The following is a 13,480-nucleotide window of genomic DNA, read 5'->3' as shown; positions in this document are numbered from 1 at the left end:
ATTTGTATAAGGAAACAAGTTCACCTTGAGGTGGAAAAGGTGGTGACAATATTGTTATACGCAGGGTTGCACATAAGTGGTCTGCAGGTGCACATTCGCTGTCAAAATAAAAGACGCGCACCAGATAAGAAGTTGCAACGTGCGTTTGCGTACATATAATAGGCACTGTTTTTGTCCGGTAGAGTGGGATTTTCACAGCATATTCTGCACCACATGTCTGTGCGTTCATCATTTGTTTGAAGCCAGCTCACCTCCTGCAACCACTTTTCCGAGAATACGCGCTTCTTTTGTGGTTCGGACTCCTTCTGACATTTCTTTGGAGGTGGAGGAACACCAAAGTAATTGCTTAAAGGAGCTTGCTTCTTCGACATCTGAACAAATGTCTGTCCTCTTCCAGAAAATCTTATGTACGCAAACGCGCGTTGCAACTTCTTATCTGGTGCGCGCCTTTTATTTTGACAGCGAATGCGCACCTGTGGACCACTTATGTGCACCCCTGGTTATACGAGATAATCCTACAAAAAAGGTCAAAAAGGTTTAGCAGGACAAAGTCTGAATTAAGAAAAGTAAATGGCTTCTGAAACGGAAGCCAAAAAAGGCACAACTTTGCAAAGGGTTTCCATGAACACCTCATACCAGCTGTCAAACACGGTAGTAAACACGGTAGTAATTTGGGCTTGTTTTGCACCCACAAGATCCCCAAGCACATTAGCCTTACTGTGTCATCTATGAACTCCTCTGTATAGCAAAGTAGAATCTGAAATGCATAACCTGAAACTAGGTCATCCAACATGGCAATGAGCAAATCTTGGTATCTGTCTATGGATGCAGCTTTTTGACTAGGGTAGCTCACATTAGCTAATAACTTGGCAGTCTAAAAATGGTCTCTTCTGGCCCTGAAAAACCAACCAACCATTTCCAGCTTCACAATGAGAATCCACTAGAGGATTACCTCATGGGCCATCATCTTATCCATCTTTTATTTACAGTCTGTGAGTTACATCAATACCCCAAAACCACATTTACTGTGGGTAGAGGTGATTTTTGTAGTTTAAACTCATTGTCTGGCTTTAAAAGAAAAAAAAAAAAATCAGGGATCTGTAAGGTGTAATGTTTGCTTTACTTTGGATTCAGCTTGTGCCGCTAAAGCATGAAAACCAGCATGCAGTGATGTGAAGTTTGTTTATGATAAATAATTCATTACATCACTCTGAGTATCATGCAGTAATACAGATGAGCACAGGGACTGCTTTTCTTGGGTGGGTTTTAAGGTATTGACTTTGTGACAACACAACAGTGGATGCCGGCAGATGGTTCTTAATAACTTAAGGTGAATCAGAAGTGCGTGGATGCACCACCAGGGACACAACTGGTTCTGCTTTCCACTCCATTTTGTAAAAAGTAGAGCGAACCATATGATAACTGCTAAGGATTCAGTTGCAAGTTGGATTTACACTGCTGTTGGCAAAAATGATTTTCACTGCACTGTTCTCAAGTGATACAAAGCTAATGACTGCCTGGAAGGGTAGAAAAATGTATCAGTCTAGAACTAACAAGCACATATATGATAAGTAACAATAAAGCCTTCTAGATATTTCAACTATAATTACTTTTTACAGCAGGGTACCAAAGTTAATGTAGCAGTGCTTTAAAAAGAAACAATATCTTATAAATGAAGATAAGACTAAATTGCCTTAGATAGACATTTTTCCAGGGTGGATCCCATGTTTTGTGTGTGTGTGTGTGTGTGTGTGTGTGTGTGTGTGTGTGTGTGTGTGTGTGTGTGTGTGTGTGTGTGTGTGTGTGTGTGTGTGTGTGTGTGGTATTGTCCAGGTTAAACTAACCCTCCAGTATCATTCTAACACTGACCTGCTCCGTCCTCCAGTGAGGTGCTAACACTAAACCCATAAGCCTTGCTGAGTCACCCCGACAGGGACAGCTTCCCTCTGAGGCTCTGCAAGGTGAATTCTTTCTGAACTTTGACCCCTGCTCTAATCTTCATCCCCTCCACCCTTGAGATGTTTTTATAAATTGATGCCCTCCTAGATGCACAAAGCAGATTGGCATTAATGTACAGGTTTATCATCTACTTTAAATAATGTCTTACAGTGTAACCAGTAAGCTGTCAGCCTGTAAATGTCATAGGCAGCTCTGAAACCCAAATGCAGTACACAGTATTTAAAATCAAAATCATCCTTTAATGCTGTTTAGAAATGTTTTTTTTTTTAAACCGTAGCTGAACTGAATCCAAATATTCAAAATCACTTGGAATAAATTCCTCAGAGAAAACAGAGCAAGAAAGTGAACAGCAATCAGGGACAGACCCAAACTGAGCGTTCAAATACACAAAGGCTGATTAGGTGGTCGGTAAATAAAACAGGTGTAACCAATCAAGCAAAAGAAGATTTAACAAGAAACAAAAGGGAGCTAGAAACAAATAGAAACGCAAGGAATGCAGAATAATAAGACTATGCTCATGAACTACGAGCTTGAGACTAAGTACGCTAATGAAAATACATTAAGAACATATAAATGTTAAGCACGCAGTGTGGGTGCTCGGTTAATGACCCAGGACCATGACAGTAAATGCCATGTCAACCCTGACCTTAGCATATGTGGAGCGTGAGATTGAAGCAAGGAAGAATAAGCAGCTGGGGTACAGCGAGAGGATGGGGGAGGAAGTAGATACGAGGTGTAAGCAAAAAGAAATGAGAACACAAGCTGTGTAATTACATGCAGTTGCTCTCTTTTTCTCCCCCAGCTACAACTCTGCCTCTATAGTAATCCCAGTGGAGGCTGGTTGTAGTATTCCAGCCATGAAAGGCTGTGAGCAGCTAAAGAGCAGCTCTTTCCTGCTCTGAGGGCTCATTTCCAGTATCTTTGTATCTCTAGCAGGAACACTAGTGCATACTTGTGAGGCACCGTCAATAATAAACTTATGTTTGACATTTCATTTCCAGATGCTGCATGTAATTACAGTTTTATCAGCGGCTGTGTAGGAGCCATCTAATGTAGCAGGAATGGCATGAGTCTTACTCCCATCAGTAATTCATAATCTGGCAATATAACATGTGAGGTCATTTTAATAAGTGTTGTGTGGTAGCACCGTGAAGGCGCTGACATTACAGCCGGCAGCATCTCAGGGGTCATTACATATGAATGGAAGGAAGTGTGAAAGCAGAGACAGAGAGGGGTGGAGGGAATACATGTTGGCGGTCTCACTTGGCTCCCTGTTAGAGTGTCTTTTTAACAGTCTCGCAGGGGAATCTGCCGCAAGCGACTCGATATCGCAGCCTCTTTCCTTTTTTTTCCTGCAATATAGCATCATTTGTGAGCTAAGTCTAATTATGTACAAACAAAATCGAGCGTAGCCTCTACGGGGTTGCGAGTGCTCCACAGGGACTTGCTAAATAAATGCACCATGATCTAAAGGTCATGTGACGACAGAGCTGAAACTTGCCACCAACCAGAGACGCATCGAGTTGCAGATAACAAAGGTCACTAATAAATATTGGTTTTAGCTTAATGCATGCATTGGAGTGTGCTGATAAAGTGGCATACACAGATACATGCACACATATATATGGATGAGCTCCCTGAGTGAACACTCTTGAGATTTACAAGAGCCGTGCTGAGGAATCCCACTGAGAGAGCAGGCCTTTGTCAAGAACGAGATGGAGACCTTGACTGGAAACATACAGTATTGATAAGCACCTGCTGAAAAGTCTGCATGTGCACAAACACGCTGAGATCAAATGAAATCCTCCATCATCTTCTCTTCTGAAGGGAGACGTTAATGAACTGAAGCTGTAAGGCCTACTTGAAATGCACATCTAAGCAGTTCGAAGGCTTCAAAATGCTCCAGACAAAGTGCTCGTCAGATCATCTAACAGTGTCTGAAAACCTTTGGGTGCGTTTGGTCAGGCTTACAGTAAATTCTTTACATTTTTTTAAAGCAGAAACAGCGAGAGCTGAACGAACTACAGTTTGGGAATTTAACCCTTTCACGCATAGTGGTCACTACAGTGACAGCTATTCAAAGGCTGTTTTCTTGTATTTGTGTCAGTGTTGATGGTATACTTGCACATAAACCACTACATTGGACACTGATGTGTCACTCCACACCAAATTCAGAATGTATGTTGTCCCCCTAAGTGGACAAACTCTTCGAAAAGTACATGTTTAAATAATGAAGTTCAAAAATCTTTTTTTTTCATGCCTAAAGATCAATAAAAATACTTAAGAAAAAAAATCCTGATTGAGGTTGTCATAATTCATCCATGAAAGGGTTAAACAGATCAGGACTCGCAAAAAACTTGTTATCCTGTCTTCAAGTGTGACTGTTCAAAGCCAGCGTAAATACTGTTTGATTACTGGGGATTTATGCTTCACCAGGAAATCTATGCTGTAGCAACGTCACAGCTGCAAACCCCTCTGAAACCCTACTCTGTAATGTAACATGCACCTCCCTAGAAATGTAACTACACATCAGGTCAATGCACCTCGCAACTTCTGGGATTGTTCTCTTCAGTACTGACAGTTCCTCCTTTGCATTTGCAGCTACTTTTCACAGAGTGAGAATAACCATCATCATCTCAATATAAGGTGCAATAATCATAGCATCAATATAAGGACTCACAAATTCCCCAAAGTGGATTGTAAATACTATGCAATGTGAGGAAACATAAAAAGAAGTGGAAAAACTAGAATCACAAGTATGTTTGCCCCTGAAATAAACAACAAAAAGCAGGAACCAGCAGGGAAAAAAGTCCCGGCATTTTATTCGTTTTTGTCAACTTGCACTGCATATAAAACACCAGGACGCGACCACATGGTAATTAACACATTAATAATGTAGCAGCACAAGCAGAAATGTTGGCAGTAACATTGGTCATAGTCTCTACAAAGATTCCTCACAGAAGTCTAAATCCAGCCTTAGATCAGAATCAGAATAATTTATTAATCCCAATGAATTATGTGGTCACAGTTGCTTAAACACAGTAAGTACCAAACTAAATTTAAAAATACAATATATTACAAATGATATAGTTGATATAAAATTGATTAATATTGTTATTTTCTCTATAGCTGATGTGCAAATAACAGCATTAGCCTCCAAATATGCAAGAGTATAATTTTCTGTAAAAATGTGAAAAGTCATGTTGTATTTGAGAATTAGGTATTTAAATATTCACTTTGAGTAGTGAGAGTGTTTCTGCATAGCAGCTCTCAGAGTGCTGCATTATCTGTTGATTTGGCTAAGTTTAAGAATTTACTGAAGTCAACAAAGTAAATTATTTATGAGAAAATTCGAGCAAATGCAACTCCTTTACGCCTTTACTCCATAAATACGCCGGCTCCTCTGTCAGGTAGCCAAGAACGAGCAGTGCCACCTAAAGAGGCTCAACATAAGGACTGAAAATCAGCCAGAAAAACTTGTCCTGATGGCTCCAGAGAGTGAATGTGTGATAGAAAGACGTGCAAATGCTTGATTAAGGTTGTTCTTTTTTCCAGCAGATTCTGAATAAAATTGAAAAATTGAAAGATGGAGAGGATTATGTCTTTGAACTATTAGTATCATAGAGTCATGTTTTGTAGCTTCAGAGAGTCACTTGCTTCTTGATATTTTTATCTTATGAACTTTAATTTTAGTGTTCATTGTTTCAATTTTTTTGCTTTTATTCTGGATTCTTTGAGGGCGGTTGTTCTCTCTTGTATTGTCTCTAGTCATGCCCATTAGGGCTGTCAATGGACCTGTTTAACACTGCTGCTCATAAATGGTGACGCTGATCACTGAACTTTTATTTTACTGTCTTTGGGGTGGCTCATTGAGAAAGCCATTGTAAGAATAAATATTTAGCCTGCTAATTAATATCAAGGTTTATGTTAACAGGCAAAAAGTCAATGAGGTACTTAGAGCTTTAATCGCTCACTTAACATTTCAGTCAGTTAAACCCATGAGGTCATTCGTATTGCAAATGGACAGGCCTGAAAGTCTGTTTCATTAAGCGACCTGTCTTCTATCAAGCGCCGCTTTCCATTCGATTATTGGAGATCAATATTAGGAGGTGGGAGGATGGACTTGCATGTTTAGCAGTCCCGTGCTGGCCAATGGCAGCTGACAAATGAGACTTCCGCATATGGAAGGAGGACCATAGCGACAGAATGAGTGATGTGTTGACAGTAGTTAAGTGGGGAGTGTTATATCACAGTTTGTGTTCAGAGGCTGTGTGTACCAAAAGGCATTGCCACAGTCCATCATGTGATCCCGGAGGACTCGATTTACACCTGGGCCGCTGCTCGTAATGGGAAGAATAAATCACTGCTAGCAGGTGATGCACAAGAACACACACACTCGCAGGCAGAACTAAAGCAAGCGCACATGATCTGCTGCCAAAGTACGTTAGAGCTCACGTTTTACGTACAGCCTGAGTGTTTCTGTAGACACACACACACATACATATAAACCCTGACTGTAGCAGGGACTCTACAGTCAGGGTCGTGTGTATTCTTACACGAAGGAGTGTTATATTACTGCTAAAGTGTGCGTGACTCATGTATGACAAATTGACTCAGGCACACGCTGGCATCGCCTTAGGGACAGCAACCTGTCCAGTGCTTCTTTCACAGGACGCCACCTTCAGTGACCAATGAGATGAAGGAAAATAGCAGGGGAGAGACAAATGGGTTTAGGACTGACGGAAACAAGCTTTATTAAGAGCACAACATAAAATATATATATATATTTAAAATGTGAAACAATATTAGAAATATAATCTACAATGAATACAAATCTTATATTACACATAGCGCAGTTATAAGAAATCAGTTTACACAAACACTTCAACCATTGATTCATTAGACTGGATGAGTAACAGGAAAAATTCACAGTAGGATTCATGAGCGCTGAAATTATACTGTTAGCAGAACCATTCAAACTTTCTATAAAAGTGAACATTAACTTCCTGAAAAGTGCTTTTAAAGTATAAACACCTACACTTACAAACATCTGACTTGCACTTTAAGGAGGATTCTCATTGCATCTTTGGATGCAACATGTACCTTCTGGATCTACTGATGAGCATGCCAGTAAAAGAGAACCCTCACAATGTACCCAGGAACACATTGTTTAAATTTACCAATAGTTTCCTGTGGTTTGCTCGATCAAAAGCTTTACACACATCAATAAAACACATGAGGACTGATGAATTTTTGGTCCTATACAAGTTCACTGTTTTCTTAAGTCCACATATACATATGTTGATACCATGCTTGAAACTAAACTGATTATCCAGAGAAGAGATATACACACTTTATCAAGCAGGATTCTTTCTAGAACCTTAGATAAAATACTGGCTAGTGTAGTCGGCCTATAATCATCCAGACAGCTCACTAGTCCAGCTTTGTCCTTAATAACTGGGAAAAGCAAAATACACAACATTGAGTCTGGTATGGATCATAAAACCAGGGAAACAGAGTGCTAAAAGAGCTTAAACTAGCATTTTTTAGATGTTCTGCAGTAATGTGATCCATAATGCAGTAATGTAATGTTGTCTCCATAATGCTGCAATATTATCTGCCCCAGAAACATCTTCAACCACACACGGTAGAGATGGTTTGCTTGATGGCTGATGGTTTCTTTCCAAAAATCTGTGACTTTATTACTCAGCATTGTCCTGGCCATAGAGTCATAACTTTCTCGTTTTAAATATAAAGCGAATAGCATACTTATATCTGGAATTCGCAAGTTTCTTCTGTTCAAACTCTGGACCTTGCTTAGGTCTTTCATCCATGGCTGAAAGATTATAGGGAGTATAAACATTAAGGATAACAAAACTATTGTTTTTCTGCGTATATTGTATACCAATACACCAGCCGATCATCCAGTCTAACTGACTTTATCACAGCATCATTTTTCTTTGCCCCAAAGCACATTCACACCCCCCGCTATTCTGTCTCTGACTATAGCTGTGCTGACATCAAATTTTGGAAAGGTAGTTAAGTTTCAGGTAACCATGTCTCTTGCAAACATAAAATGTCCCATTCTGCAAGCAAACTGTCCACAACAATATGTCGAGCTTTATCCCCTGTTCCAAACGCAGGCCACCACAGTTGCAAGACAACACCTGAAGAGACATCATCATGCTAATATGTTAACACCAGGAGATGCAATTATCTCCCCTGCTGGATGCACTTTTTGACCATTTCACTAATGTCATTACATTCAGCAGTAACCTTGAAAGAACTGAGCTTGTTGCATATATTGACAATTTTCTGGTGGGTGACATCTCTATTAAGTTTCTCTTTAAGATACAGAGAACGCATTTCTGCATCTACATCTGTGGCAAATTTAGTGGCGAACACAATAACTAATTTAGTCTTTACAGTTTTTATAGTACTCACAGCTGCAGTACCAATGATAGATATAGTTCCAGGTCTCTTGTTGCGTCCAATGGTTGCAACATCCATTGCCGAACCTGAAACAACCTTCTCCAGCTACCGGAAATCCTCCCCTTCTTCACAACTTTACTCTATTGTGGAGAACACGTGAAGAGCTCTGACTCAGCTGGATCCTTCATAGTAGTAGTGTCCATGTTAAGTGGCTGTCATCAGAGCTAGATCTTGATCACACACTAAAATCTCTGGATAACACACTGACTCATCACTCACCCAGATCCTCAAACCAGCCAAGCCTCCAGCTCCCTGCCTTCCGGTCAGGCCACCTTTGCCTTGACTCTCCTGCAGCTCCTCAGAATGTTTCCCCCAGGATAAAGTGAGAAGCGGTCCCCCGGTCCGTCAGCGCTCCGAGTAGCAGCCCCAGCCAGCAAGTCAGACTGACACTTAAGAGCAGTCACACGGTTTTTGAATTCCACAGCGCCAGCCCGAACTTGCTTACAAATGCCCGCCTGAAGTTTGACTACATATTTCAAAGCACCCACCTCATTACACTGCTGGTCCATTCACTGTAGTAAACAACAGACATAATCCCCATGTTCATCCATTTTTTAATTGGACAAGTTGCTAAAATGTCCTCCAGCATGACTGAGATAAACAGCAATGAGTTTGAGATTTCCAATAAACAGACTGTGTATCTCATGATGAGTGAATAAATATCCGAGTCACTTCCACCAGAAGCAACGAAAATAAGCGGTCGGTTGGCAAGACTGCCTGAGAAAGGCAAAGCTGTTTATCAATCAGCTGGTCATTACACAGTCTGTCAGTATGTCAAACAATGTGGGAGTGGAGGACAAAGTAGTTCCAAAAACACTTCTACAGTAAACACAGACTGATGTCACCCAGTGTTTTCGGTGTGGGGTTGAAACTTTAAATTCCTCTTTATATTCACGTTGATGCCATCATAGACGGTATAAAAAATGGACATTGCTTCCAAATTATAAGCGTGGAAGTGCCTGAAACCCGCTTTCTCTCCGCCGGATAGCGATATCTGTCTTTGCAAAAATGTCTGTTGGGACATGGCTTTGTGTCTTGGAATTGGAATTCAAATGCTGATATAACAGCAGCCTTTAACCCACTTCTAACCTGTGCTCAATCCTAGGGCATCAAATACTGCCGTTCTGTCAAAGTCGCTGGGGTCTTGCACATATGCACAAGGTGTTCTTTGATGTCAGTGCCATTATGTAATAACTGCTGCAATGTTAGACACCAACAAAAAATGCTCCTGATTGAAAGAACATGAAGGTGCATTTAAAGCCTTAGTTATACTTGGTTGCGGACAGCTGGAGACCCAACAGGCGAGTAGTCGTTCCTATTATACTGCTTTGAAGTCCGCTGCCTGGCCGCATGCATAGTCGGTGCATTGTAATGTAAATTCTTCACAGACGAGTCCACACGGCCACAGAAAACAGGCAGGCATGCACACTCTTGCATGAACCCTCTCGCTAACTGTCTCATGATGACATTGACATCACTGGGACCCAAGCAGACGCTAGCAAACTCGCAGCGAGGGAAAACATAATCCCCACTTTAGGCATTAGCAATGATGTCTATCAGAAGACTGGAGTTCATATTTTGAGTGGGAACCCTCTTTTTACTGTTCACTTTTGCTTTTGTTAGCTTCAAGCACCAAAAGGGTTGGGTTTAGGAAAAGATCGCAATTAGGTCCTGCCGCAGCATGAACTCTACATATTAAAAAACTAGTGCTAATGCAGGGGTGGGCAACTCCAGGCCTCAAGGGCTAGTGTCCTGCAGGTTTTAGATATCACCCTGGGTCAACACAGCTGAATCAAATCATTCATTCATATCAATTCATTACCAGGCCTCTGGAGAACTTCAAGACATGTTGAGGAGGTAATTTAGCCATTTAAATCAGCTGTGTTGGATCAAGGATACGTCTAAAACCTGCAGGACACCGGTTCTTGAGGCCTGGAGTTGGACACCCCTGTGCTAATGGGAAGTTATTGTGTTAAAGGGTTTAAAAGGGGTTTCCAGTTACATTATTAATTCAAAGTGTAAATTTCCTGCAGAAGTCTAAATCACACATAAGGAGTCTCGCCCAAAACTTTCATTAGTGGCGTGTTGGTAGTGAAACCAGGCACACCACAACAAGGAGAATGACCCCTTAGCTTGGATAGTGATGGTGGTGTATTCATGATAAAAACTTCTTTATTTAAAAAAGTACCACCTCAGTTTTATCAGAAAGATTATGTATGAATTTTTGTTGTCTGTAGATATGTGGGAACTTTTCAGGTGCTATAATTTGCAGACATGCTACAAATATTGCCATATGAGTATCTAGAGTGAGGGTACTCATTGAGCCAGAGCAGATGCAACTTAAGCAGGAAAGGGCTGCTGGTAAGCCCATGCGAATGTTTGGATATTTTTTTAAACTTCTAATGGGCTCCTCCTGTGTTCTGAACATTTCAGCTGTCTGTACAATAGATATAATCTGTGCAAAGATGATCTGAGCCTCTGGGTGTCCTGCTTGCTCTGCTTAGGTCATGACATGCAGCACCATCTCGTGACGAGACTCCTCTTGGCTTCCTACCAACGCCCTGCAGACTGAAGCCATGTGTCTGCTCGCTTGTCTGTGAATAAGCGCTCCCCGCTGCCTTCGCCTTCACTCGGTCTTTTTACTCTTTCTCCGTCATCTGCTTCGTGTCTCCCACATCTCGCACTCCGCTTGTCGGTTCTCCTCATCCCCATTCTACTTTGGAACCAAGTTCTCTTGCTCTGCTTTTTGATTTGTTTAATTTTTACCCTTTCCCTTCACTGCCTCCGTAGATGTCATTGTTCTTTTTGAGTTTCTCCTTAGCTACCCTCTCTTTCTTTCTCCTTCCCGCTCTTTGCTGAGACCCCGCAGCCATTATGACTAGCCTAGATGATGAGGGACAGTGTGCTCCCAGGGTCTCGTGAATGAGGGAAAGCAAATGCTGACAAACCATGTATTATAACACCAAAGGAAACGACTCTGACCAGTCTGACTCTCAAAATCAAGCTTCAAGTCAACACGACAAACTTCACACTCAGAGTTTTGTAAGCAGAAGAAGACTCATCCATAAAAAAAACAAACTCCACGCATCGTTTACTTTATAAACTGCCCAACATTCATTCGCTCAATAATTCAAGAGTACCACTAGCAAGGGTGAGTCAGTAGCTGGAGGGAATTGGTTTAAACTGCAAATTCAGATGGTTTCTCATGAACTTAAGTTGAACTTGCAGTTTCACACATATCCTGAGAAAGCCTTCATACTCAGGAATACGTCCTTTACTTGATGTTAAGACGTTTCTAATAATGTTTACAGAGCCGATGTGCTAAAATGCTCATGAATAATTGCTCGTCCTGCGGCCCTGAGAACGAGTTACTCAAACTAAGATGCAACACATCTCGGCATGTTAGAGAATGCATAAATCATAACTGCTGTGATCGGCTGTGGCTCGTGGATTTTTTTCTTTTGGGGGGGGTAAAGATAAAGAAGATGACCTCATACTTGACAGAAAAAGACAAGAGGTGAAGAAAACTGTGGTAAATTGTCAACTGAGTCACGCTTGTGTAGCGTGCTGGCTTCTGAAACCAACTTGATGTTAAGGCAAGGAGGGAGGCATCAGCGTGGAGAAGCACATGGCAAAAACTGGGAATGACAGAACTGTAGATGTTTTAGTCCTCTGTGTGGACTAATAGTAGCCCTTATGGCTGCATAACCCTCCCATCGTATCACCCAGACAGATTAAAGAAACTAACCCACCTACCCCCCACAACCTGCAGCCCGTCACACTGGACCTGAATGTGAGCACAGAGGGACTCACAGTCAGCATGCACACACTTACTATACTGTAGAAACACATATAGATAAGGACACATGCACATAATTTCAATTAAAAGATAGCATTCACGTCTTCAACAGCTCACCTTCCAATCATAGTAGAGTGCTGCTGCACAGCGGCCTCCAGGAGGCGCTCTAGGATGGTCCATTCTCCCATGGTTGGAGTCAGGAGGCATCCACTGGGCACAGAAAGTCAGGACTGACCCCACTTCAGGTGGGCTTCCCAGACAGCTGGGGTTCAAGTCTTTGTCTCTCAGTGTTCAAGTCCACTTGTTAGGTTGAGTTGAGGTAGGGAGTGGCTTCAGGTGGCTGGTTTGGTATAGAGAAGTCAGGAACCCCGGAGAAGCTCAGTGACACCTCATTGTAAACTCCGTGTCTTCTATTAAATGTGCTGTCCGCCACGCTTTCCTCACACCACTAACTGTGACTCCTGACTCCGCGTGTGCAATTCGCCTTCCATGCACTTCTTCACGTGTCTTCCTTCTCCTCTCCTCTGGGCTACCCCGGCTCTGTTTACCTCCTAAAACAGCTGGTGTGTCATATGTTCTCACACCAACACTCGCACACACCTGCTCTGACAGAGACCCGAGCCTTGTCTACTTCTGCTGACTTTTGCGGAGCGGCCGTAGTTTGTGCAAACAGACATCCATCACTCGCACACTAACACTCCGCCCTCGTACGCTCGTTCTTTGACAGCATCTTGTAGTAACTCCGGCCGGGCAGAGGTCCATACACTCATGTGAGCCTGAGCACCCAGGGGTTTCTGCGTGTTCTCCTCTCCTCCATCCTCTTTCTCTGTCCACTCTTCAGGCTGTTTTTCGAGGGATTCCTTCTCCTCCTCCTCTCTGTTGCTCCTTCCTTCCCTCCTGCTTTGGTTCAGGCAGAGCAGCACAGTAGCATCGCACTCTTCCTCCTCCTTCCCTCTGCTAGAAACCGTGCCGGAGTCGCTGGGTTATCCAGTTCCTCCCTGCCTCTCTCTCTCTCTCTGTTTGTTTCTGTCAGCGTGCTTTACGAGAGGCAGCGCTCCTTTCCTTTCTTCCCTTCATCTTGTTTTTTTCCTTCCCACTTGGTTTCTCTCTGTGTGCGCCCTCCACCTGCCTCCGTCTCTCTCCCTCTGTCTCTCTGAGCCAGTAGGCAGCCAGACCAAGCGTGTGTCTAGAGGATTAGAGCGAGGAATCATCTCTCTGCTCCTCCCCCCT

General features: G+C 42.4%; 1 protein-coding gene across 1 annotated transcript in view; it reads right to left on the bottom strand.

Annotated features, from left to right (window-relative positions):
- The window catches only part of gjd1b (gap junction protein delta 1b), a 29,854-nt gene extending 16,397 nt beyond the window's left edge, over nucleotides 1–13,457 (bottom strand). Inside the window, exon 1 of the mRNA XM_084950581.1 lies at nucleotides 12,368–13,457. Coding sequence (XP_084806707.1) covers nucleotides 12,368–12,438 — 71 coding nt within the window. The 5' untranslated portion in view covers nucleotides 12,439–13,457. The remainder of the gene's footprint in view (nucleotides 1–12,367) is intronic.
- Nucleotides 13,458–13,480: the final 23 nt, after the last annotated feature.

Source organism: Perissodus microlepis, chromosome 14 (assembly GCF_051167445.1).
Source record: "Perissodus microlepis isolate ML-2025 ecotype Zambia chromosome 14, ASM5116744v1, whole genome shotgun sequence".
Taxonomy (NCBI): domain Eukaryota; kingdom Metazoa; phylum Chordata; class Actinopteri; order Cichliformes; family Cichlidae; genus Perissodus; species Perissodus microlepis.
Note: the sequence above shows the minus strand (reverse complement) of the source record. Positions and strands in the feature narration are given on the sequence as shown.